At 39.8% G+C, this 23,833-nt stretch overlaps 1 protein-coding gene across 10 annotated transcripts in view; it reads left to right on the forward strand.

Annotated features, from left to right (window-relative positions):
- Nucleotides 1-23,833, forward strand: part of atp8a1 (ATPase phospholipid transporting 8A1) — a 139,560-nt gene that overhangs the window by 55,361 nt on the left and 60,366 nt on the right. For 8 of the 10 annotated variants that reach the window (XM_036127396.1, XM_012879903.3, XM_036127392.1 and 5 more), the window contains 7 exons: nt 520-647; nt 2,969-3,046; nt 3,158-3,246; nt 6,290-6,334; nt 9,994-10,066; nt 19,558-19,663; nt 21,977-22,059. In XM_036127396.1, coding sequence (XP_035983289.1) covers nt 520-647; nt 2,969-3,046; nt 3,158-3,246; nt 6,290-6,334; nt 9,994-10,066; nt 19,558-19,663; nt 21,977-22,059 — 602 coding nt within the window. The remainder of the gene's footprint in view (nt 1-519; nt 648-2,968; nt 3,047-3,157; nt 3,247-6,289; nt 6,335-9,993; nt 10,067-19,557; nt 19,664-21,976; nt 22,060-23,833) is intronic. The other 2 variants (XM_036127399.1, XM_036127398.1) reach the window with 1 other exon arrangement.

The raw sequence follows: 23,833 nt of genomic DNA on the forward strand, positions 1-23,833 counted from the left end.
CTCAAGGCTTGGGTTGAGGAAGGTAACATTTGCATCTCCTGCGAGCTGAGGAAAGGTAAATCACATCCCTCCTGTTTTCATGATTGGTGTCAGTGGGTTTACATGTTGATCATTACAAGTTGTTTGGGGCTTTTTTTTTTGGTTTCTTTTTCTTTTCTTTTCTTTTTTTTTTGCTGGGACCAGTATTATTTCTTGCATAGTGCTTTGTAGTATTCATTGCCTGGATCATGCTGGATGCCAAGGCTTAAAATCTATGGGATTTTCCCATTTAAATGCTAATCGGATGAGGAAAAAAACAAAACAAACAAAAACAAAACAAAACGACGAGGTTGGGTGAAAGTAAAGGCCACTTCCAGCTAATGCGCAACATTGGTCCACAAGCACTTACCTGAATGTTGACCCTCAGCTGGAAGTAGCCTTTTTGGCATTTTGATTTGACTTTACGGGCATTGCCAAGCAAGCACTGACGAGTTTCCCCTTGTTTCGTTGCTTTCTTGTCCAAAACGTGTCCCCTGACAGATGGCGGGGCTGCTAACTTTGGCCTCAACTTCCTCACGTTCATTATCCTGTTCAACAACCTGATACCCATAAGTCTGCTGGTCACACTGGAGGTCATCAAATTCATACAAGCCTTTTTCATCAACTGGGTGAGTCCACACAGCGTCAAGTGTTTTTTTTTTTTTTTTTTTGCTGTTTATGTCCGTGTAAACGTGGCAGTCCGAGACAAAAAGTACTCTGTACAGGCCTCAACTCGCTGCAGCCACTCTCCATATAGTTACCGTCAGTTAAATACAGTTTAACTCAAATTTAATTCACTTTTACTTTTGTTTCGTTCAGAAAAGCAATGTAAACCTTCTAACCGTTCACTAATAATATTGACTTCTATTTCTAGTCTTAACAACAGGATCATTTAGCAAAGTGTTTTGGGTTTATTGATGGATGGTTTGAAGATATTGCTTAATTTATCGACGGTATGTATAAACGGTTCTTACTCGGAGCCAGCTTTACGTTACGAAGACATTTTTCCTTGAGCATTGTGGGAATGTACAGCACGTTGCAAAGCTTTAAGCACCCCTTGAACACTTGATAGATAGTTTCCAATGATTTTGTTGTGACATTTATTTATATACCTCCATTTACTGTGCTAGCCCTTAGCAAGGTTTAGTTCAACCAGCTCCTTTTGAATTTACCCAAGTAGTAAATGGTCTCCATGTGATCTTAATTTAATCTCAGTATTAATCCAGTTTTTCTGTGAATGCCTCAGAGGTTTGTTAGACTTTTTCCCCCCCACACGTATCCTGTCACACATTCATGTCATAACAGATAGAGAAGCGGGCTGCCTACATGTGCCAGTGCATATTTCCTCTATAAAAAGGATTTTTATTTATTTATTTATTTTATTATTATTATTAAATCAAGGCTGGGTACAGCATCAAAGTAGGCAGGCCACATTGATGTATTAGTAACTCGTGTTTTTATGACCTTCAAAGTTTATTAGAGTAATGAGCAAAACGGCATAATGGAGGCTGAGGAGCACGGCAGAGAGGTTGGGGATCAATTTCCTCACATAGATCATCACAGAGCTCTGTTCAGTCCTTCGGCCGATAGTGGGAAGTGTTTGCCACGACTGCAGACCAGCCAGAAGGTAACTCTGGATGGTCTGCAGAGACCCCGAGCTCAGCTGGGACAATCTGTCAGCCTCAGTCAGGCTCCCCCTAAGTTTGGCCTTTTTAGAAAAGGAATCTGCCGCTGAAAAAAAGTCAAATCAATTCCCTTTTGTAGTTTGCCACAGAGCGGGTAGATTACACAGCAAACATGAGAATGAGGGGGTTCTGGTCCTTGGCCGAAGCATATCTGTGTCTCAGAATGGCCCAGTCAAAGTCTAGACCGACGTCCAATTGAGAACCTGGGGTAGGACTTGAAAATTAATGTTCTCAAATGCTCTACAGTTGTGGTCAGAGGAGCAAGCAGGAGCAGGCACAAGTCTTTTCTTAAAAATATACAATCAAAACGACTCAGGAAAGATATGGGAGGCCTTATTTATCTTATTTATGCAGGACCTCTACAGTGACTTGTCAGCTGTTCTTCTCTCTACTAGAGGAAATATCTTTGTGCTGTTTAACTGAACAATAGTTATTTAATAAGCTCTTACAAAAACCCCACTTCTCAACCAAACAATCAGTATAACAGAGCTTAAGCCATCTTATAAGTGATGCTATAAATGGTTCGGCTCCTAGATGGGGCCTGGCTGGTAGAGACGAGCCGCTGCAGCTCCATCTGAAGTAAAAGGTGGTTCTGAAATACTCTGTGGAAAGTTGGGTGAATACAAATCGATGATTAAAATGTTTGTAAAGCATGAATCTGTTGCCTTTCACTTCACAAATGTACAGCGCATTGTGCTGGTCTGTCAAAAACAGCCAAATACATGAAATATGTGTTTGGAAAGCTCCAGGAGTTTGAGTACTTCTGCAAGGCGCTGCTGGATGCCTGAACCCAAACCGGTGTTTTCAGCCATTTTTTTTCTGATCGGAACGTGGAAGCTCGTGAGGAAAAGGTCGGCGCTTCCTAAAGGAGACGTCTACACATTCAGCGTATGTCATGGTGCTTCTGAAAGAGACGCTTTCTGCGTGAGGAAGCTTGAAAGCGGAGCAGAAAGGAACATGTCTGCATCTCAGTCCTACATGATGTGAGGTGTATGAACGGAGATGTTCTTACGTAATCTCCCCTATCTAGGTCAACCCGCCAAGTGTTTCCTCTGTGGAATCACACGTTTTTGTTTTTTATGCTAACCCCCCCAGATGTTTAGTCGGGTTTATCCTTCGTATTCCTAATGAAGCAGCTGTAAGTAAATACTATCTGGCAACTCTTAGGTATTTTCCTGTTTATGGGGGGGGGGGGGTGAGTGGAGCTATCAGAAAGATTTTGGGCATCGTCTTTGCTTTAATCGCTCCTCTGTGATTTCTTTCAGGACACCGACATGCTGTACGAGCCCACAAACACACCTGCCATGGCCCGCACATCCAATCTAAATGAAGAATTAGGCCAGGTAAACGACTCGTTTAATTGATTTTTGTCCTTATATGTGTGTTTCTTGAGAGGTTTTCCGTCTTTTTGGAACTACCCGTCCTCCTATAAGCTGTTTTTCTACCCCACGCAGGTGAAATACATTTTCTCTGACAAGACGGGAACGCTGACCTGTAATGTGATGCAGTTTAAGAAGTGCACCGTTGCCGGCGTGGCCTATGGGTACGTCCTGCTTTCACGTTCCCTGCTCCCCGCCCCCACATCCCATCCCTTTGCCTCCACCCGTAGCCTTTATTAAATGCTGGTTATGCATCAGCGTGCACCTGCCGTTCCTCGGCTCTTCCTCGTCTTCTCATTAGCAGCTGCGTCGGTTCTCCTCTTCCTCTCAGCGTTGACTATAAATAAAACCTGGACGGAAAAGTTGCAAGCAAAGGCTCTTCACGCCGTCGCCCTGGCCGGCCGTTGGTGTTTCTGTGCCGTTTCCTGTCATAAAACATGAAAGATTTTTTGGGAGCGTTTTTAACATTTCAACAAATAGGTTCTTGTTTTTTTTTTTCTTTCTTCCTACTCTGATTTTAATTCTGTGCCTCAATAATTAGCCTTAACAAATGCAAAACAAGTGGGCGAGCTGAGTGTCTTCAGAGACGGCAAAGCGAGTGCAGGCGTGACGGTAAATGATTAATCCCGTTTGGATTCCTTTAATAAAAAAGTAAGTAAGCTAGTTCACATCGAAGGACGTTATTGTACCTTAGGTTTGCTCTGCTCCAGTCAAGATGTGCTTACGATCCCCGTAAAGAACGCCTTGCTTGTTCCCAGCGCTGGTCTCCGGCTCAACAATAACACATTCAGGAGTTACAGTGAAAATTACGGCAAGGACGGGCCGTCCCCAAATATTGTTGCTCATATTTCATTTCAGCAACTTTGGAAGCAGAGTTGAATTTTTCTTGTTTTCTATTAAACCTTTTTCTCTGTTTTTTTTTTTTTTTTTTTTTTTTGGGACTTTATTCTGTCAAGCCTCCAGCTCCAACAGGGATGGACACTTTCGCCTTCAAATATTGTTTTTAAGCAGCAGTGAAACAGATGCATCAATTAAAGTTTGGCCTTATTTTTAATTTGGGGCAGAGGTGATGTCCTCATTTCTTTGGTGTAAAATAAAAACAAGGGGATTAAAGGGATTATATTTTAAACTGTCTTTGCCATCTTATATTACAGAATACTGCTTTTAGCACATTTAGCATAACTAAAATATCAGTGTCCCTGCAGGTGCATGTAGATCTTGGCCTTAAAAAAAGTCGCCGACCTTTCCAAACCCAGAATGCCCCATGCCAGGCAGGAGTTAAACGCCCAGTAGGACAAAACATGGCAACTTCAATTTAATACCTGGCTGACCTTTGACTGCTGTTCTTTTGTGGAAGCGACGGGGCGGGAACTTCACTGAGGTCCTGGCATGTTGTAGAAAATACAGTTTCGGTCGAAATTGCTATTTCCATCTCTGCGCCGCCGCGGTCTTCATTTCAAACGCCCCAGTAATTGTGAAACCGGCTAAATTAGAGTCCTCTGCTCTCAGTGACTGTGCCAACGCCAGAGTGTTGTCACAATCGGATATTTGAGCCTCCGACCAGCCAGTCACGCCAGGTCAAGCCGAAAAAGAGGCCAGTTTCATCACGTGCCTGTTTTTTCTTTGCCTCTCTTCCTTTTTTTATTCTCCAATATCGACTCCTTTGTGCATCTAATAGAGATCTGAGCATCGGGGAGAACAGCTGATGATGTTTGGTTCGTTTCACCTTTTTTTTTATTAAGGCTCTCAAACTGAAATTGGATGGTAGAAAAAAAAAAGTATAGTTTCCAAAACAAACAGAAACATATAGCAGCCTGTTTGTGCTCTCATAATACATCTAAAGGATGGCTTTAACCCAGGAGCAATCCGGAGACAATGATTAATCAGCTAACAGATTTTTTTCTCCAGATTAGCTAGAGAGCACATTTTAAGCGCTCCACTTCAGACAATTTCTCTAAAGTCCTATAAAAAGGGGAAACATTTGAGGAAATGCGAAGATAAGACGTGCGTTCTTGATAAAGAAATGTGAAATCACGTGCTTGGCCCCCACTGAGTAGCGTGACTTGTAATTTTTGTCTCAGCGCACATAAGAAACCCCCACTGACACCGCCGCCTGTGTGTGCGCCTCGCCACAAATTAAGTGCTGCTGTAATTAATAAAGCCATGCCCAAGGGTTTAGACATTAATTAATTCCACTGGATTGGAGTTCAAATCTGAAGGAGAAATGATGTTGGTTTGGAAACGAATGTCTCTCTGAAGCCGCCGGGGCGTCTGGACTGCGCTGAAAGCGTATTTTTGGGTTAAAATTCCAACCCACCAAACATCAGGTTGTATTCAGACATTATTATTATTTTTAGATTTTTTATTTTTTTATGCCAAGTAGTAGCTGGATGTCTGTTAGCGTTGCATCAGACACGTTTGTAGATGCTTACTGCAATATTTAAAAAAATAAATGTGCAGACAGATTTATTGGTTAGTTAATACTAAGGTTTCTTTTGCAGAGGTTCAAGACCAAAAGGCTCATAAGTCAAATGTAAAACTGTAATCTTCTGCAGATCACTCTAATTCCCCCAAAATAATAATTGTGCTAGACAGTCTCAGTACTTAAAAATATTCCTTCAGTTTCAGTTCAACGAGTTTGAACTGTTTTAGCAGCAAAAGGGGAACCGGCACACTATTAGGCACCTGGTCATAACTTAATGCCCGCTATGGTGTATAACTACATCGCTGCAATACTTTTTAAGGAGCTAGGACACTAAAGAGGTTATATCCGTATAGTCCTAACACTCTCCATTGTCGACAGAGAAAACCGCGCATATGTGAAGGCGGATAATTAGATGCTTTCAGGTCAGGGCGGTGTGAGACGCTACCAGCTTCAGATACCAATACAAAGGCGGAGGAAAAAAAAGTTCCTGCTTTTGCAGAGCAACCCCCTTAAACAGCTGCCGGCAGGTTGTTTCTGCATTTCTTTCCCTTCATCCTACGCCGCTTTTTAAACGCAGCGCCGCTTGTATGTCGCCCCCTTGCAGCAAAATACGTGTACTGCATCTGCATCTTTAATTAGAGAGCATAGTAAGCCTTCTTGCCCCACATCACTTTTAAAATAAAAAACTAAATGCTGGTCCTGGTGCCCGAACATTAACACAGCATGTCAAACCAACATCTTTGACAACAACATGCCTTTTCTTTCCACCTTCGCTCCAACAGCCATGTCCCTGAAGCTGAGGAGGGTAGTTTTGCAGAAGAAGACTGGTAAGATGATTGGTGTAAGGAACAAAAAAAAATAAAAAAAAAACCAAAAAAAACCCCGTCCTCCCTGCCTTTGTGATGTATTAGTGCTGCATTGCCTTGTGGAAATCGTGACTTTGAACACAATACCTCAGTGTGTGGTTCCTCTCTGTGCCCGTGCAGTACTATCTGGAGGTGTTGTTGTTTGTGACTGTGGCTCTTAACACCGTGTGTATCTGTCTTAAAAAAAAAAACAACAACAACAAAAAAAATTATACAAATGGTTATGGTCAGTTCTTTAAGAACAAACGTGTACGTTTCTTCATGCATGTGCACATCTGTAGGTTGGATTTGATAAAGAGATAATAATTGTCAGAGAAGCAAAAAAAAACAGCTTTGGTTTTCATTCGGCATTTTAACAATGGCTGCCCTCTTACATTTTACACCCTCTCTTTCTCACGTGCAGCGCTCTCTCTCGCAGTCCTCACACATTTGCAGCATGGGTGTGCCTAATTTATTTTGCATGGAGGATTTTGAGTCTGTTTGATTGATTGAATATACTTGCTGCAGGCTTCCTCAAAAGCATATTTCTTGATTGATCTTTTTCCTCATAAATGAAACATAAGAAAAAGGAGAAGGAAAAAAAAAAAAAGCAAACCAGCCCAAGTTGAGCAGCAAGCTTGACAGAGCTCAGTTATGAGTTCATTTCCTCCTCGGAGCTTGAAGAGGACAGCAGGACGCATGTCAAGGTTTCGATCCGGATCCGGTCGCTGATTATCGACCGTGAACTGCCTTCACCCTTGTTCCCATAGCGACCGGGGCGGAGCGTGCTGGTGGATAATCGATACCTCGATCCGTTCTCGCTCAGTCTAGCTCCTGGCAGATTTCATCGAGACAAAGAACGTGGCAAGCTGCTCCACTGGCCTATTACGGTGATAGAAGACGTGCAAGGAAATAAATACCAAATTTAAGCCTTTTATTGAAGTACATTTTGATTTCCTGACACGAGCATGAACAGCTTTCCCATTCGCCAGCATGTCTATCCAGCCATGATATAATATCTTACTTTTTGACAGAGCATTTTTATCCTGTCCCTAAATTTGCGTCCCTGCATGTCAGTTTTCCAGCTGGCTCTCAGGTTGTCTTTGGTGGATCCGTATCCCTCTTAGTGTTGGATTAGACAAAGTAACTGGAGCCTCTTTAAGCTATCCATCAAACCCAGGGCTGTCTGCCTGATCTATAGGACTATATTTATCCTAGAGTCATATATTGATCCCTGCTGTACACCCAGTGGTTAGAGGCAATTTATACGTTTACGACCCTTATGAACAAGAATAGAAAAATACTCTTTGTTTCTAACAAACTTATGAAATTTTATTAAAAATTCCTATTAACAGCTTTTTCTTAAGTAAAAATTATTTAATAATTTTATGTATTCTAGTAATTCAATGCCATTAAAACTCATTAAGAATTTACTAATTGTGATTATTTTATTCAGAGCATCTCATAAAAAAACTCCAAAATTCAGTTTCATTGATCATTAGAAGTAGAATTAGGAACAAATAGCTGGATTTAGTCTCAATGCTTTCCATTTTGTCCAGTTTTAAATCCTATATAAGTAATCTGGCCTGAAAATGTAAATCTAATTACGGTAAATTAAAGGTGGCCCAAAAAACGATTGTTAGTTCACAAGTATGTTTGTTCGGGTTAACTAGGATCATTTTCACTGTTTTTAGAGTTTTCTTCGCAACAGGACAACAAGAAAATGGAACGTTTTTGCTCAAATATGCAAAATAACCTTTGAGCTTGTATGATTTAACTTGCAAAAATGAAGTTCAGTTATTAGTTGTTAAGCTAACATTAAAACTAAAGTTAGTTGCTAGACTTGGTTTATTGTTCCTTAAGGTAGAAAGTAAGTTGGACATTGTTGCATCACATATTTTGCGAATTAGATTAAACGTCTTCTAACAATTTAAATGGTTGCAGGTATCTTTTTTTCTGTCAACTGCACTTAAAAAGTATTAATTTTCTTTTATCAATTTCTCTCTCCTTCAATGAATGTGAGATGTAGGAATTCTGCAAAGGTTTTGAAATTAGCTGGAAATTAGAAATGCATGGTGGATTTCAGCACTGCATGAGGCATGAGATATCATGTATTTAGAAGTCTAAAGGTTTAAAACCAAGTAACATCACGAGTCAACAGTGTCGAGGTCCGAGTAAAGTTCAAGGGTTTGTGTGATTTTTCACCAAGTTAAGGCAAGAGTACACAACCCTGCATGAGACCAATAAAAAAGGGTTTGTAATACGAAAACATCAGCCATCTTGTATGTATGACCATGTACTGTAAATGCACTGCTAGGCTGTAGAATGGTCGGTCTGGTGTTTCCCCATATTTTCTGCAGGGTTTAGGTCAGATCTAGTGACATTCAGTCTATCAGAGCAAATCCTGCTACCTTTGGCAGGGTGGGCAGGTACCAGGTCCAGCTGGAAAATTAAATCAGTTAGTCTACCAAACTTTTTCCCTCCACTCAACCTTCCAATAATATGCTAGGATGTAGTACGATGTGAACAACCAGCTTGTTTAAAAAGGAATTTCTCTCCTTGTGGAGGGTGTCGGTGCCGATATATGGGTAAACTGTGACGGCAATCTTTCCCGGGGACTATCAGCCAGCTGTAATTTTTCTGTATTGAGAACTTTTTTATTTTATTGGATCCTTTATAAGCTGTGTGAGCACTAGTCATCCGAATTAATTGGAATAAATTGTTGAAATATATCATTCAGCGTGTAATTAACCTATATAATGAGCTTTATGTCTGGAATTGAATTACAGAAATTGGGTAACTTTTCTCATATTCCAGTTTCTCGAAAAGCGGCAGTATGAGCCAAGTAAAGAAGTAATTAGACATTGACACAGATTGTTTTGTGGCAGGACTCTTAATAAATAATCTCTCATATCAGGACTTTTTCCTTCTGAATAATCTGTTTACGGCATGAAGGACAGAATCCCAAATACTTGCACTCCACGTTGCCTAATTCAAGCCCAGGAAACCAACATTTGCATTCCACCTGCAATGTGGTTGATCCAAGTTTTGTCAATACTGCTGGCACACCGCATTGCCGGCGCCATTAACTCTTACACATCTGTCAGTACTTGGGTAATAAATCAAGTGAGAAGCAGGGTCATTTTTCTCCTCGACTTGTGCAGAACTCGTTTCTTTTTGCAGCCATAGGTGCTGCTTTTACACATGAGATCTACTTCATATTAAAGCTACGCTCAGACCACTCTTTAGTAATAAGACCTTAGTTAATGTGTAATTTATTGGAAAGGCATCAAGGGTTCTTCTTTTAGTTTTTCCACATAGCGTATATATGTTGAATGTTAGCATTTAGATTTGACTGAGATATTGGTGTCATTTTTAGCTTTTTATTTTTTTAAATTAAGCCTTTCTGGTGGCGCAGTAGCAGGAAATTAAAAACAACTTTTTAAATCTAAGGGAAACCCTAAGTGTCTGCATCGTCATCGTTGTCGAAATGCGCTTTGATTGTGACGTGTCATGCCTCTCTGCTGTTTGCTGGGCAAGTCTAACGTTTTCTCTTGTCCTAGTTTGCTTTTTAGTGTTGTTCAGTTGCTCTATCAAAGTGTGTTCTGGCGAGTTGACGTCTCCCCTTCGCCTCTCTCCAGGCACAGCACGAACTCATCAGAGGAGGCTGGATTTAATGACCAGAGCTTACTGGAAAACCTCCAAAGCAATCACGTAAGTATTGCCAGGGATCCCCGTCGCTTGCCTCCAGTCGCTGCTGCTGTTTAGAACAAATTAAGGTTTTTGACTCCAACTCTGAGGAGCTTTTAGAATTAGTTTCTTTTTTTAAGTGGACTGTTTCGGCATTTATATAGTTCTCCTTTATACCACTTAAAATTTTGAACAAAATAACTTGATATAAGTTCAATCAAACCATGCTTTGGCTTTTTGCTTTCAAATTACTGTAAAGAGACAAAAGCCAGGGGATGAACCAAGGACAGGGTTCCTGTGGATCCTTAAAAAGTCTTAAAAGGCATTGAATTCTGTAATATAAAACTAAGGCCTTAATTGGCATTAAAATGTCTTAAATCAGTCTTTCTTAGGTCTTAAAATTGTTACCAGGTCATAAATAGGATTTTATTTTTGCAATCCTTACCAAACAGTAAAATAATTGACACAATTATATTTTTTTTAAATTTACCGAACGGCTCAATGTAACCATTATTGGTTCAGTCCCGATAGCGGAACCAATAAGAACTGTTGCGGCCGGACCATAGCTGTGAAAAAGAGTTGGCACTGGTTATGTTGTGGTTTTTAAAACTGATTTATAGTTTATTTTAGTAGGGAACAAAACAAAGTTTGTGAATTCAGCTCAGTAGTTGATAAAAATACATCTGTAATTTGTGTGTTTTTTAGCTTTCTTCCTATATGGAATGTTTTTCAAAACTTTAACATGTCTACTTAGCCAGAAAGTAATGGTTTATGTTAAAATAAACATCTGGGTGAAGTTGTCGCAACCAGGTTTATCTTGTTTATTGTGAAGTTGGTCTTAACTTTTTATTTCAAGTGGCATTAAAAAGTCTTGAATTTAACTTGGCTTATGCTGTAGGAACCCTGCAAAGAGTAGCTCATCGTAAAGTTCACCAGACACTCTGTAGATGTGAAACAAGGGGAGCCATCATGGCCGTCTGTACATACAGTAGGTTAGGGCGAAGGCTGTGATTGTTTGGCTCGTGAGTCACTCACTCTGCCTCCTCAACTCTGCTCTGCAGCTGTCGGATCTAATTATGTACAGTATCTCTGCTCAGGGAAAATGGTCATCCCACTGTGATGTTTGCTTTGTTATGACAGCAGAATCTGTTCGCACATCGGCTTTGTCTACGGTCTGCTCCAGCTCCATGTTGACGGGCCCATGCCCGCTGCTAATTACCGACCGCCGTTTCAGAACCACGGTCTCTCTGCGGCTTCAGTCATATTTCTGCTCACCAGCTTTTGTGCTGAAGCCAGGGTGAATTGCGGTCCATTGTTTCCACACCTAATATTTATTTAAAACGGCTTTTAAAGACATCACTTAAAATAGTAAAATACCTAATTAGGCAAAGCTCTTCTATTGCTTCTCAGCTCAAATAGCAAATGAGCCAATCGGGTTGGAGCAGCTCAGTGCATTTAGGGCGTGCAAACGGAGCATCAGAATGTGGAAGAAAAGGGATTTTGCCTACTTTCAATGTGGTATGGTCTTTTTTTTAGCAGACATGCTGGTCTGAGTTTTTCAGAAACGATCATCTCTCAGGTTTACAAAGAAAAATAAAATATTCAGTGAGCGGTATTTGTGTGAGGCCTTGAATGAGGAGACTGGGTTCAGATGATAGAAGGGCAATAGTAGCTCATACATTCAGGTGTTGTTGACCCTGGTATGTCGGAACTCCGTCCCCGAGTGCACAAAATGTCGAACCTTGAAGCAGACAGGCTACCTCAGCAGAAAATCACCGTCCGTCAATCCTTTCAACTAAGCACAGGAAACTCAGGCTATGCACTCGCAAATAGTGGGGAGAGAAGATAGCGTTGTTGACGTAAAAACAGACATTAACCTGTGTGTTGTCCCTGAGCTAATTTAAGGCATGAAGCTATTCTTCTCCTTTAAAACACATTTGAAAAATGCTTTGTTTAAATTTGAAAAGTCATGTTTATAAAGTTTAGTTGCAATCTGTAGCTTTTGCTAGATGTCACCAATTCCTTTCTTTTTTTTCCATCTTTATTTCATCCATTTGTCAAAAAAATAAGATGAACCTTGTTTAAAGATTAGCAGTGGTACTGATCAGAATGTCGTGACCAATTTTCAGTCTCCAGTTTTTGTAAAGCTTTGACCTGTCAAAACATGTAATCTGTAATACAACATCATAGACATAAAGTTTTAAACATATTTTTAATGCCTTCTCACCAGAGCAGAAATTAGCCATTTATGTTGTTGTCTGAGGTAACACCACACTGTATCTAAGTGAGCAGTCTTTATTAAACCGCTTTTACTAATATCATAAAACAAAGACAAATTAGCCTTTTAGCATCATGTTAGAAATGAGCACAGCAGCATTTCTAGCACAGCATTTTGTGCCTATATTTTAGAAAAGTCAAAAATTGCCTTGACCTTGAGCATTTGAAAATACTGACAATATTTCCAAAGTTCAGCTTCCTCGTCATCGGCTGAAAGTCTTGCTCTCTCAAAACAAGTCATAACATCAACATTTTTCTTTTAAATAGTTACATTTCTGGCCTCCTCTTGGAGGGTATTTTTCTTATTTTACTTCCGCCACCCAGTCGGCTGCTCAAGCAGGAAATATTTCAGTTCCATCACCAAGCAATTTCACTCTCCATCTTTTGTATTTTTGAATTCTCAGTTAAACGTTTTGCCTAGAATAAACAATCCCTTGTGCATCAAATAAAGATAAATTGGCAGAATTTTTAAACTGAATATAAATCTGCTTTAAACACCAAGTTGGTTCATGAAACAAGGAATTTGACAAAAAAAGGAGAAATGGAAATATCATCTCACTGATTCTATAAATGGCCAACATTGATTCGTCTGTCCTGTAATACCATCAAAACTAAAGAGTGATTTCTTTATATGATCAACAATCATTTAAACTGTCTCTCAGAAGCTTTAGTTACTCTGAGGTGTTTGCTTGTACAATCATGCATATTGCATCGTTTTCTCACATCGTTCCCTAAATCGGCTGCTGTCTTTCCTGTATTTAACTTGGATATTGTATTTTTTACGCAACGTATGTAGAGTATGCCATGTTATCAATTAATATTGGGACAGTATGTTTTCCCTGTCTGATAAGTTCAGTCTCTACTGCTATACAACGTAACTTTAAATTAGCTTTTTAAAATTCAGATTATTTAATCTAGTGTAACCCTGGATTTTTCTATTTTGGGAAAACAAAGGTATCTCTATTGTGTTTTATTCTATTCAGTGTATTTCTGGATGTGCCTCTAGCAAAGTTGGCTGCTGTCTTTACTTTAAACTCTATGGATATCTGGTCCTCGCTGACTTTCATATAACACTAAGCCAAAAAAAGCTTAACTTTAATTTTAAAAGTGTTTTTGAAAAGAATTAAACATATTTTACACACTATCCAAATGTCAGTGTCACTTGCATGGCAGTGCTGATGATGTTACATAGAGCGCCGACTGTCTCTTCACGCCTAAAACTCTCACTCTTGAAACACTTGCAGGCTGTCATTAGGAGTCATGCTAGGACATTGCTAATTATTGCCTCTAAGAACAGTTTTACATGTCTGGAGGCTCTTTAGAGACGTACTGTTTACACTGTGGCGAGGGGGTTTAGACGGAGGCGTGGATTTAACAGTTCTGATCAAATTAGACACCTTCTAGTGCTGCTGATGTTGGACTTGCTCTCTGGGTTCCCACTTTCACCTACTTCCTGGGTGTTTATGCACTGGCTGTCCCCTTCGCTTTCTCCTGACCCTTCAACCTATTCGCACGTTGGCCAAGTCTGAAGTGACGAGTGCTTCTCTACACTGCCGTGGCAGAAGTTAGCCAGAGTTCAGTGGCAAAAAGCGCTGCAGCACATCCTTTGTGTTTTTTTTAACTGATCAGATCCGACATCTGAGGAAAGACGAGCTTGATTCTCCACCTTGATTGTTTTTCTTCTTCCTTCTTGGTCGTCTGACCGAGAGGGAAGAAGTGCCTTACAAAAGTATTATTACCGCCTCATCCCCATGCACTGTCCTAGAAAATGAATGCAGCACATCTACCTGAACTCCCTGAACATCTAAAACTTTATTGTATTCTGTTACCCTTCCTGTTTATTCACACTTGCATTTATCTAGATTTAAAAATGACAATATCTATAACAAAGCATGAAAAATGTGTTTATTTTACTTAAAGTAAAGGTGAACTCTGACTCTTCTATTTCAAAGGTCAGCACTGGTAGCCCTTCGCACAACACCATTAAGTAGCTCTCGGTTTCATAAAGGTTGGTGACCCCTGGTCTAGTTAATATTTGTCTAAGCATAAATAAAAAAAAATCTGTAAATTAATTTATTTACAATTAAATAAGTAAACATACCTTTTACTTTTGATTTATATATTTTTTTGATTGTATGTTGGGTCATATCCAGGATGGATTTCTGTGCTGTTCGTGGCGTTATCCTTGAGCTCCTAGTCCACACAAATCCTCTCGCTCTCTCTCCCGCACACACATCCACACCCACGTGTCCTTCAGAGGATACCTGTCAGCCCGGACCAGATTAGCATGCTGCTAGGAGACAGAGGGGACTCTCACGGCCACCTGGACTGTAACAAACTCTGTGCATTTTCGCTCACAAGTGGCCCTTTGATTTGCCCCCGCTGCCCCGGCCATTTATTTTCTCCTTTGTTCCTTTCATCCTGGCTTTCAAGGCCAGCAGAATAAATCTAACAATGTCCTCAACTACAGAGCTTTGTGTTTAAGTGAGGGAGTAAAGGAAGCACTCTTTTTTTTTTTTAATGATCTTTTCATAGATTCATGCACTTTAAAAGCATAATTAAAAGGTAATTACTGTATATGTAATAGCTGCTTTGTTTTCAGCTACAGCAGCTTTATAAAAGCCGCATACTTGCTCTTGGAGATGGTAGAGCAGCAGTGTGAGTGCGATCAGGCTAATATTAGGCCATTGTTAGGAAATGTTTTACCCCTGCTGGTGTACTGAGGCCTTCTGCGGCCCTGGAGGCTGCTAATATCCCTGGCTCAGTTGTAGACACTGACTCCAGACTGGTAGTCCTTCGGCATTAGCTGGAGCCTCAGCAGATGCCTGTCTGAGTGCACCCCACGGCAGGTTAGTCACACTGGTCTTCTCATTAATGTAAAATGCCCTCAGTATGTAGGTTGGGCTCTTTTTTCTTCTTTTTTTTTTCCCCCGTGACCTGAGGCAAGTTTATATTGGATGGAAAAGCATGACTCAATGTGTGTTAGTAGCTAGAATCCAGCAGGCGAGTTCTGTGAGCCTATTGGCTCGTTACCAGCTGTCGTCTGTCCGATCCGATCTGACAATTCACTACTTATGCCGCATGTTTTTAAGAAGGTAACACACACCACAGGCTGCCGTTACAAAGGAACGGTTGGGATGCTGCTGACATTCTGGAAAGCTTCGGCAGTTTTTATGTATATGAGACACGAGAGCCGTAACACAATAACGTATAGAAAAAACGAACGAGGACAGTGCACTGCAAAAACAGAACTAAAAATAAGTTACATTTTCTTAAAATAAGTGTATTTGTCCTTGATTTGTGCAGGTAAATAAGACTATTTGCCAATGGAATAAGATTTTTTCCTCTTAAAATAGGAACAATTCATCTCCATCATCTTATTTCAAGTGCAGGATGTCTAATTATCTTATTTTAGGGGTAAAGATACTCATTCCATTGGCAGATAATCTTATTTACTGGCTCAAATCGAGGACAAATAGACTAACTTTTAAGAACATTTTACTTGTTTTTGCATCCGTTTTTGCAGTGTGCAAATTGATTGATGAATAATTAGAAATACCTTTAGTGGTTTGTGAACAGATAACCGGTCCTGGATTTAATTTCATGGACAGAATTGTGAAGGTGAAGGGCTATTGTTAAATCTGCAAAGCTGAGAAGAAGGTGTTACATTGCCTTGCAAAAGTTTTCATACCTATTCAGCTTTTTAACATTTTGTCACAGAAGAGCAAAAACACAAATTTGCTTTGTTTCGTTTTATGTGACAGAACAACACAAAGTCCTGCATGATTGTCAAGTGGAGTAATTTTTACAAGTATGATCTGCAACTGTGTCATGCATTAATATTCAGCCCACCCAACTAAATACTTTGTTTGGCCACTTTTTACTGCAATAACAGCTGCAAATCCGCGTATTTTCTCCTGCTCATTCAAATTGGTTGGAGCGTCTGTAGCAGGGATCACCAACCTTACTGATACTGAGAGCTACTTCATCGGTACTGTGTCATACGAAGGGCTACCTGTCCTGACCTTTGAACTACAAGAGTCCAAGCTCACCTTAAATTTGCGTAAAATAAACATGTTTTAATGCTTTTGTTATTTAAATCTATGTAAATACAAGTATGATTAAAAAGAGGAGCAACTGAATAAAATAGCGTTTTAAATGCAGCTCCACGGAGGGTTGTTTTATTTCTTTGAACAGGCTTGAGGGCAACACTTATGGTCCTGGGGGCCTACCTGGTGCCCGCAGGCACAATGTTGGAGACCTCTGCTCTATAAACATTAATTGTTCAAGCTGGATTTAGATCTTGACTGTGACTGGCCCGTTGTAATTTATGAATATGTTTTAATCTTAAACCAGGAGTGGCCAGCAAGTTCAGCTTCAAGAGCTAGAATAAACTCCAGCAGCATTGCAAAGAGCCACACAACAAAATTGGCACACATTTTTATGCCTTATAACTTAAACCTAAACAGTTTTTAACGTTTTGGTATCGGATTTTCCTATTATATCTTATTACTTGAAGATAAAAACAGCAGAAGCCACAACATGAACTCTTAAACTCAATCTGAATACTTGCTGCATTTTTTTTCTTCTTCTTACAAACCAGCCTTTCTGTGACTCAATCTGGAAAAGGTTTGTTTTAAAACAAATTGGTAGATCTCAGCCTATGAATAGTTGAGGCTGTGAATGTTTTATTTTCATTCATTTTTTTTTTTTATCTTGTTGTGTTGGGAAGGGTGGCAGGGTGTAAGGTGTATGTGTCTGCTGGGCCAACAAGCGAAATTGACTTGTGTTATGAGGTATAGAACTGTGTATCCCCCCTAGAGGATCGCTTGAAACAACTGCAGTGAGGATGAGTAAAGCGTCCTCGCTGGATAAAGACGTCAAACACAGGCGAAACCTAATATATTTTCAAAATAAACAGTTTTTCAGAATAAAAAAATCATTCCAAAAAAAAGTAAAAAACAAAGCAACTGGACTTGTTTTTCGTAGTTGATGATGTTTCGCTTCCTCTCCAGAAAGCTTTATCTAAGCCATTACAAGGCCTTTGTTTGGCAGTAGTATAAAGCTTGTTACTCCACATTACTCCAGACTTTTTGGAGAGGAAGCGAAACGTCTTCAACTACGAAAAACAAGTCCAGTTGCTTTGGTTTTTTACTTTTTTTGGAATGACTATGACCTGGATGACTGAGAATCTTCACCAGCAGAATAAAAAAAAAAACACAGATAAAAAGAGAATCCTGACCGATCAGTCAAGTAGGTGAGAGCTGCTCAGGACAAGCGAGAGTGGCGCATTCACTGCTTTTGGTCTATCTATTGTAGCTCTGGTTGTGTTCTTAGGGTCATCCTTTTACTGGAAGGTGAACCTCGGTCAACGTCCTCAAACACATTTAATTTCAGGACTGTTCTCCGTCCATCGTCCCATCAGTTCTGATCTGCTTCCTTGTCCCTGCTGCTAGTCCCGGCTGCTCCACAACATGGTACTCCACCGCTGTATTTCAGCGATGTGTTTTTTGGTGATACGCAGTGTTAATTTTGTGGCAGTGTTTTACATACAGGGCAAACAGCTGCATTTTGGTGCTATATGATCAGAGCACCTTCTTTCACATGTTTGCTGTGCTGGCGACACAGCTTGTGTAAAGCTGTGAACCTGGCTGCTTATTGCTTTCTTTGAATAGTAGCTATGTTCTTTCCACTCTTCCATAAAGGCCAGAATTGTGGAGTGCACAACTAATATTTGTTCTGTGAACAGATTCCCCTACCAGAGTTAGAATATTTTGCCTGCTTAATGCTATCCCTGTCTGACCTGCCAGTTTATGTGGGCAGGAATATCTTGGTAGCTTAGCAGTAGTGCCATAGTGTTTCCATTTTCAGGTTATTGATTGAAAATGGCTCCATGATATGTCAGAGGCGTATGGTATTGTTTTATAACCTAACTCTGCTTAAAACATCTCCATGAATCCTGAATGATCATGAAACTACTTTATCCCTGACCTGTCTGCTGTGTTCCTTGGTTTTCATTAAGACGTTCTTTAATAAACCTCTTAGGTCTTAACAGAACAGCTGGATTTATAATGAGATTAAATTACTCACAAGTGGACTCTGTTTCTCCAATTAGATGAGTTAATTATGAAGATGTTTGCACTGGATCTTTGTTGTAACGCCGGCTGGAAGCAAACACAATGAACTGTAAATATAACCGTAGTTATTTTTCCAATTTAAATTTTATGGAATATTTCTATTTTATTTTGCCTGTGAAGTGATAACCTGATCATCAATTGTTTAAATGTTGTGAAGTACTACTGAACAGCCTTGGAAGAAGGAACAGCTTATCTGGTTCTCTCTCGTCCTCATTTGATAGTTTTACTGGTTAAAGTTATTTAATATAATCAGTTTTTATAGTTACTCTTACAATGTCTACCCTCATAACTGGATTAATGCAGATGTAAGGACAGTGGGATTTTAAATTTTTATTTTACTTATTGCCCTACTTTTACTTCCAAGATGAATAAAATTAAGATCAACACTGGGGACATTAGCAGTATTATACAGACTTCAATCGATAGCTTTATTAACCCTCCAGACCGCTCAGATCTTCTGGTTCTGGTCTACTCTGCATACCCAGAACCAGAACCAAACATGGAGAAGCAGCATTTAGTTCCCATGCTCCACAAATCTGGAACAAACTTCCAGAAAACTGCAGATCAGTCAAAACACTGAGTTCCTTTAAATCAACACTGAAAACCCACCTGTTCAGAGTTGCTTTCTGCCCATAATAGCAGGAACATTGACCAACATATTTGATGTGTAACGATGTTTTCACTTAATACAATTTAATTGTTTGTTACTGATCTCACAACTAGTGACTGTTTCGATGTCTTTATGTTTTTATGTTTCATGATGGAAAGCACTTTGAACCACCTTGCTGCTGAAATGTGCTATACAAATAAACTTGACTTAAATAATAAGCCTTGCAACTTGCAGTTCCTCCTTATCTACGTACATCTCATACATTCATTTAAAATCCTTTTTTTTTCATGTCTGACTCTAGTAATGGCTGCTTTTACAGTATTTTACTGCTGTTATTCATCAGTCAGTGTAAGATGTCTCCTTAATATCAATCAGTCTCAATCGGGGCTCTGTCTGCCTCTGCTCCACCTTAGAACAAGGTCGCCTTGCTTCTGTGACATGTTTTATTTAGCAACATTAAAAGTCGAAGGGGTCCTTTCTTCTTTTGTTAGCCTACAGCTGCTGTTATCCTGGAGTTCATGACCATGATGGCCATCTGTCACACTGCAGTCCCTGAGCGCGTGGATGGAGAAATCATCTACCAAGCTGCTTCTCCAGGTATCGGAACTCATTATTCTCCTCTGGTATGTCATCCCAGCGGCTTAGTGTGCTGATGAACAGGATCAGCGAATGTTTTATCTTCTCTTTTCTTTAAAGCACGTGACGGATGTTTTAGTTATAGTTTATCATGACACTCAAGACACGGATATAGTTTTTTTTTTACCCCCCCTTAGATAGTTCTCAGAGAAACATTTATTTATATTACCTCTGTACACATCCTGTGAAACTGTGTACCAAAAAAAAACTGGAGCTGCTTCCAGGTGGTTTGGATAAACATGACTTTGAAGCATTTCTCTAATGTTTAATTCCCCGTGTGTTGACCTGTGAGCCTGAGCAAAGGCAGAGGAACACTCTGCTTTAGCCTCCTGGCCCCAGTGTCTCATAAAGGCATTTATATAATCCTAAAAGCACCAGAGAGCTCAGGAACACACTATACACTGTGGTCTCCTGTTTACAAAAAGCCTGGTGCATGTCACTTTTGATTTCTTTAGCCTTAGCGTGATCCCTCAGTCTATCACATTCACAGTTTGGAGTAATGAACATAGACAGCTGTCAGTCAGGAAAACATGCCCTTCAACGCTTCTTTTAACTCCACACAACTGCTATCATGACAAACATTGTAAAAAGGGAAAGGCCTTAAAGTATTTTCTTTTATGAACAAGAGAAAGCAAAACAAGCCTATATATCCAGTATTTCGTCAGTAATTTATCTCCTACTGGTATTGGAGATAAATATCTCTGTATGCTGTAAAACTGATCTGAATAAAAACAACTTGTTAAGAGTTTCATTAGATTATTGGTAGAAAGTGAACACTGAACTAAACTTCGAGGAGAGGCATTTGAAACTTTTAATAATTGTATTAAATAGCGAATCCTCTGCTGATGCTATAGTCATTGTTTATAGGACAAATTCCTTCCAGTAGCTTCAGGGCTAGCTTAAAACCGAGTGTTTATGTAAGCTACAATTGAAATATAGCATCAAAAATTCGGGTGTATTTCTACACTAAATTTAAAAGTATTTGTACCAACGAACAACCACGCCTGTCCACCTTAACTGACTGTCCTAGGAAGGTGAGTTTCTAATCACAGGAACAGCCAAGGCACCTCTGCTACCTCTGGAGGAGCCGCATAGACCAACAGCTCAGGTGGGAGAGCCTGTTAACAGGACACATTTTAGTTGGACTCCACAAATATGGCCTTCTAGGAAGAGGCGAGACAAGTCACGGATTATATAAAGCCATAATTAGACCACAAGCAACTGAGTTTAGGAGACTCGCAAGGTTTGTCATGAAATTCAGTATTTATGGCTAAAAATCTAATCTTCCGACCACCCTAAGCATCGTATCCCTGCAGTAAAACATGCTGGTGGTAACATCGTGCAGTGGGAGGACTTTTTTTTTCAGCAGTGACAAGAATGCTGATGAGGGCATAAGTCATGTGTCATAGTCCAGACCTACATAAAGCCAATTGATAATTTGTGGCAGGTCTTGAAAAGTGATGTTCCCAGTTGCTTTCCATCCTATCGCACGCTGTTTTGCAAAACCTTTAGTCTCTCCATTAGCAAGTTAGTCAGTTGTTCTACAAAGTATTGACTCTGGGGGGTCTCAGTATAAACGCCCACCACATATTTTTAAGTTAAAGTCAATTTTAATTTGTAAAACATGTTGATAACAATATTGTTTTTCCTCCCGCTGAACAATAATGCTCTACTTTGTGTTGGTCTTTCACATAAAATCCCAATAGAATACAATTGAAGCTTGTGGTTGGGGTGTGACAAAGCCTGAACATTTTTTCTTGAATACTACAATAACAACACTCCTTTTTCCCCCTTATTATTTATTAATACAAAGCTTCAAACTGTCACTTTGACCTTTAAAGCTCCTGGGTTGCCATAATCCATGTCAGATGTCAGCATCAGCTGCAGTAGAACGGCATCCAGCAGGCAGAATATATTATTGTTTTATGTTAATTCATGACCCTTGAAATATAATAGTCAACCATGAACGCATTCCAACAGTCCTTCGCAACAGCAAACATTCCGCAAAGAGATATTGCTTTATCAATATGCTTGCGATATGTTGTACAGCTCTAGTGTTGTCGTTTCTTCAAGGGCCATTAATACTTTAGCTGGTGTGAAGAAACTGCAGAATCTGTCTTCTGTTTACAGGTTCTGTCTTTGTCGTCCATTTTTTCCAGGTGCAATAGATTTATGTGCAAACTGTCCAGCTCTATTTCCAAAACATCTCTGAGCAACAATATGCCAACGGGTCTCTTCATGTATATCTTTTTTCCTTTATTCTTTTCTCCTAAGACGAAGGAGCTCTTGTGAGAGCGGCCCGAACCCTCGGCTTTGTGTTTTCTGGACGGACCCCCGACAGCGTGATTGTGGAACTAGTAAGTCGAGAAAGCTTTGAGGATGTTGATGGATGGAACATGCGATGTTAGAACAATGTTTTCATGATGGTCTGGTGTCACACCACACTGTGGGACTCCGGAGCCAATCAACAAGGTTCATGTTAAGTAGGGCTGTACGATTTTCCCAGAAATCTAAATTGTGATATATTTCAACCATAACTGCGATTTAATTTAGACTTTTCTCTGCATTAACCACAAGCAACAAGAATGACCTGTAGATAAAGATGTCTGTAAACGAGGACTATTTAAAACAAGAAATTGAACTGTTTTTATTAATCAGAATATTATTATTATTATTATTATTATTATTATTATTATTATTATTATTATTATTCTTCAAGAGAATAACTTTTAAATGATTTGGACATCAATCCTTCTTGAACATAAAGTGCAACCAACAAACAAGTCTATGTATTAAACAATTTCACCGGTACTTATGCTATGGTGAGATTCCTGGTAAAAAAGTATTGATTATATAAACTCTAAAACAAATAATAAAATTTGATTATCTCACTGCTGCAACTCTCTTTCCTTCCATGTGGAGCAAACCCACTTTAAACATAATTACCGACACCTAAAGGACGCGTTTGATCCAATAATTGTTATGTAGCCAATAATTGCAGACCTCTGAGATTTGGAAATTGCAGTTTTTAAAATTGTAATTATATTGCAAATGCAATTAATTGTCCAGCCCTAATGTTAAGTGCTTAAAGATGACATATTTGGAACAAGTGTTTTTTGCTGCTTTTTTCTTTTTGGGAGAAATGGTTTCCCAGTCTTTTCAGCTTTTGCATGTAATACCAGCCTGAGTAACCCCCTCAGTTTGTACCTCCCTCTCCATGTGACTTCCACCTATAAGCACATACACTACCCCGATAAACACGCATTTGTAAGAAACAACGTCCTATTATGTAAATAATCAAACAAGGCAACTAAAAAAAGACATTTGTCCTATGCAAGTGTTGTGCTCTACAAAATACGTTTTATAAAAGGGCCTGAGTATATTTGGACATTCCCTGTTTTTATCTCTTTAAGGTGGTCCTGATACTGCAAAAAAAAACACTGGAAAATGTTTGTATTTAGTTCAGTTAAGGTTTGAGCATTGTTAATATTTTGAATTGGAAGTCAGGCCCTATAATCTAGTTTTGACATTCAAACAATCAGTCAAAAGCTACCGATAACATTTTTTTCTGTTGTCTTTGTTGTTTTAGTTGTCTGCTATTGGAGCCCCACAAAGACATGCCGCCCTGGGCTCGCCGCCCAGAGTCCTTTCCAGGCGTTACACCTGTTGTCATAAATAGATACTTAGCTAGGCCAGGCAAAATCAAAACCGTACATCTGTTTGTGATCACACGTGAAGGTGAGGCGGTGTCTCCCCTCCAAAGCTCAGGTCAGCCATTCTGCTGTTAGCTTGAAACATGAAGACTGCGCTAAAGGACCCTGAGGCTGAAAAGCCAGAACAGCTCCATTTTTTTCCCCCACCTGCCGGGTTAAAGACGTTCGTCCTGTTTCCTAATCGTCATTAGAGCTTCTGAAATTCTCAGCGTCTATTTAATCACTCTGATCTTTTGCCTCGGAGTCTTCCCAAGTTAATTGAATTGCACCTCTCCCTCCCGCCATCAGCTCAGGAGGCAACCGCTATAAACACATTTAAACTGCAGTTACGGCTGGTTCAAATGAAAACGAAAAGGTTTCCTTGCGCTACTTGATGTTGGCTCCGACAGAAAACCCAAGATGGAGGCGTCTGCTCGGG

The sequence above is a fragment of the Fundulus heteroclitus genome, chromosome 23 (assembly GCF_011125445.2).
Source record: "Fundulus heteroclitus isolate FHET01 chromosome 23, MU-UCD_Fhet_4.1, whole genome shotgun sequence".
NCBI lineage: Eukaryota > Metazoa > Chordata > Actinopteri > Cyprinodontiformes > Fundulidae > Fundulus > Fundulus heteroclitus.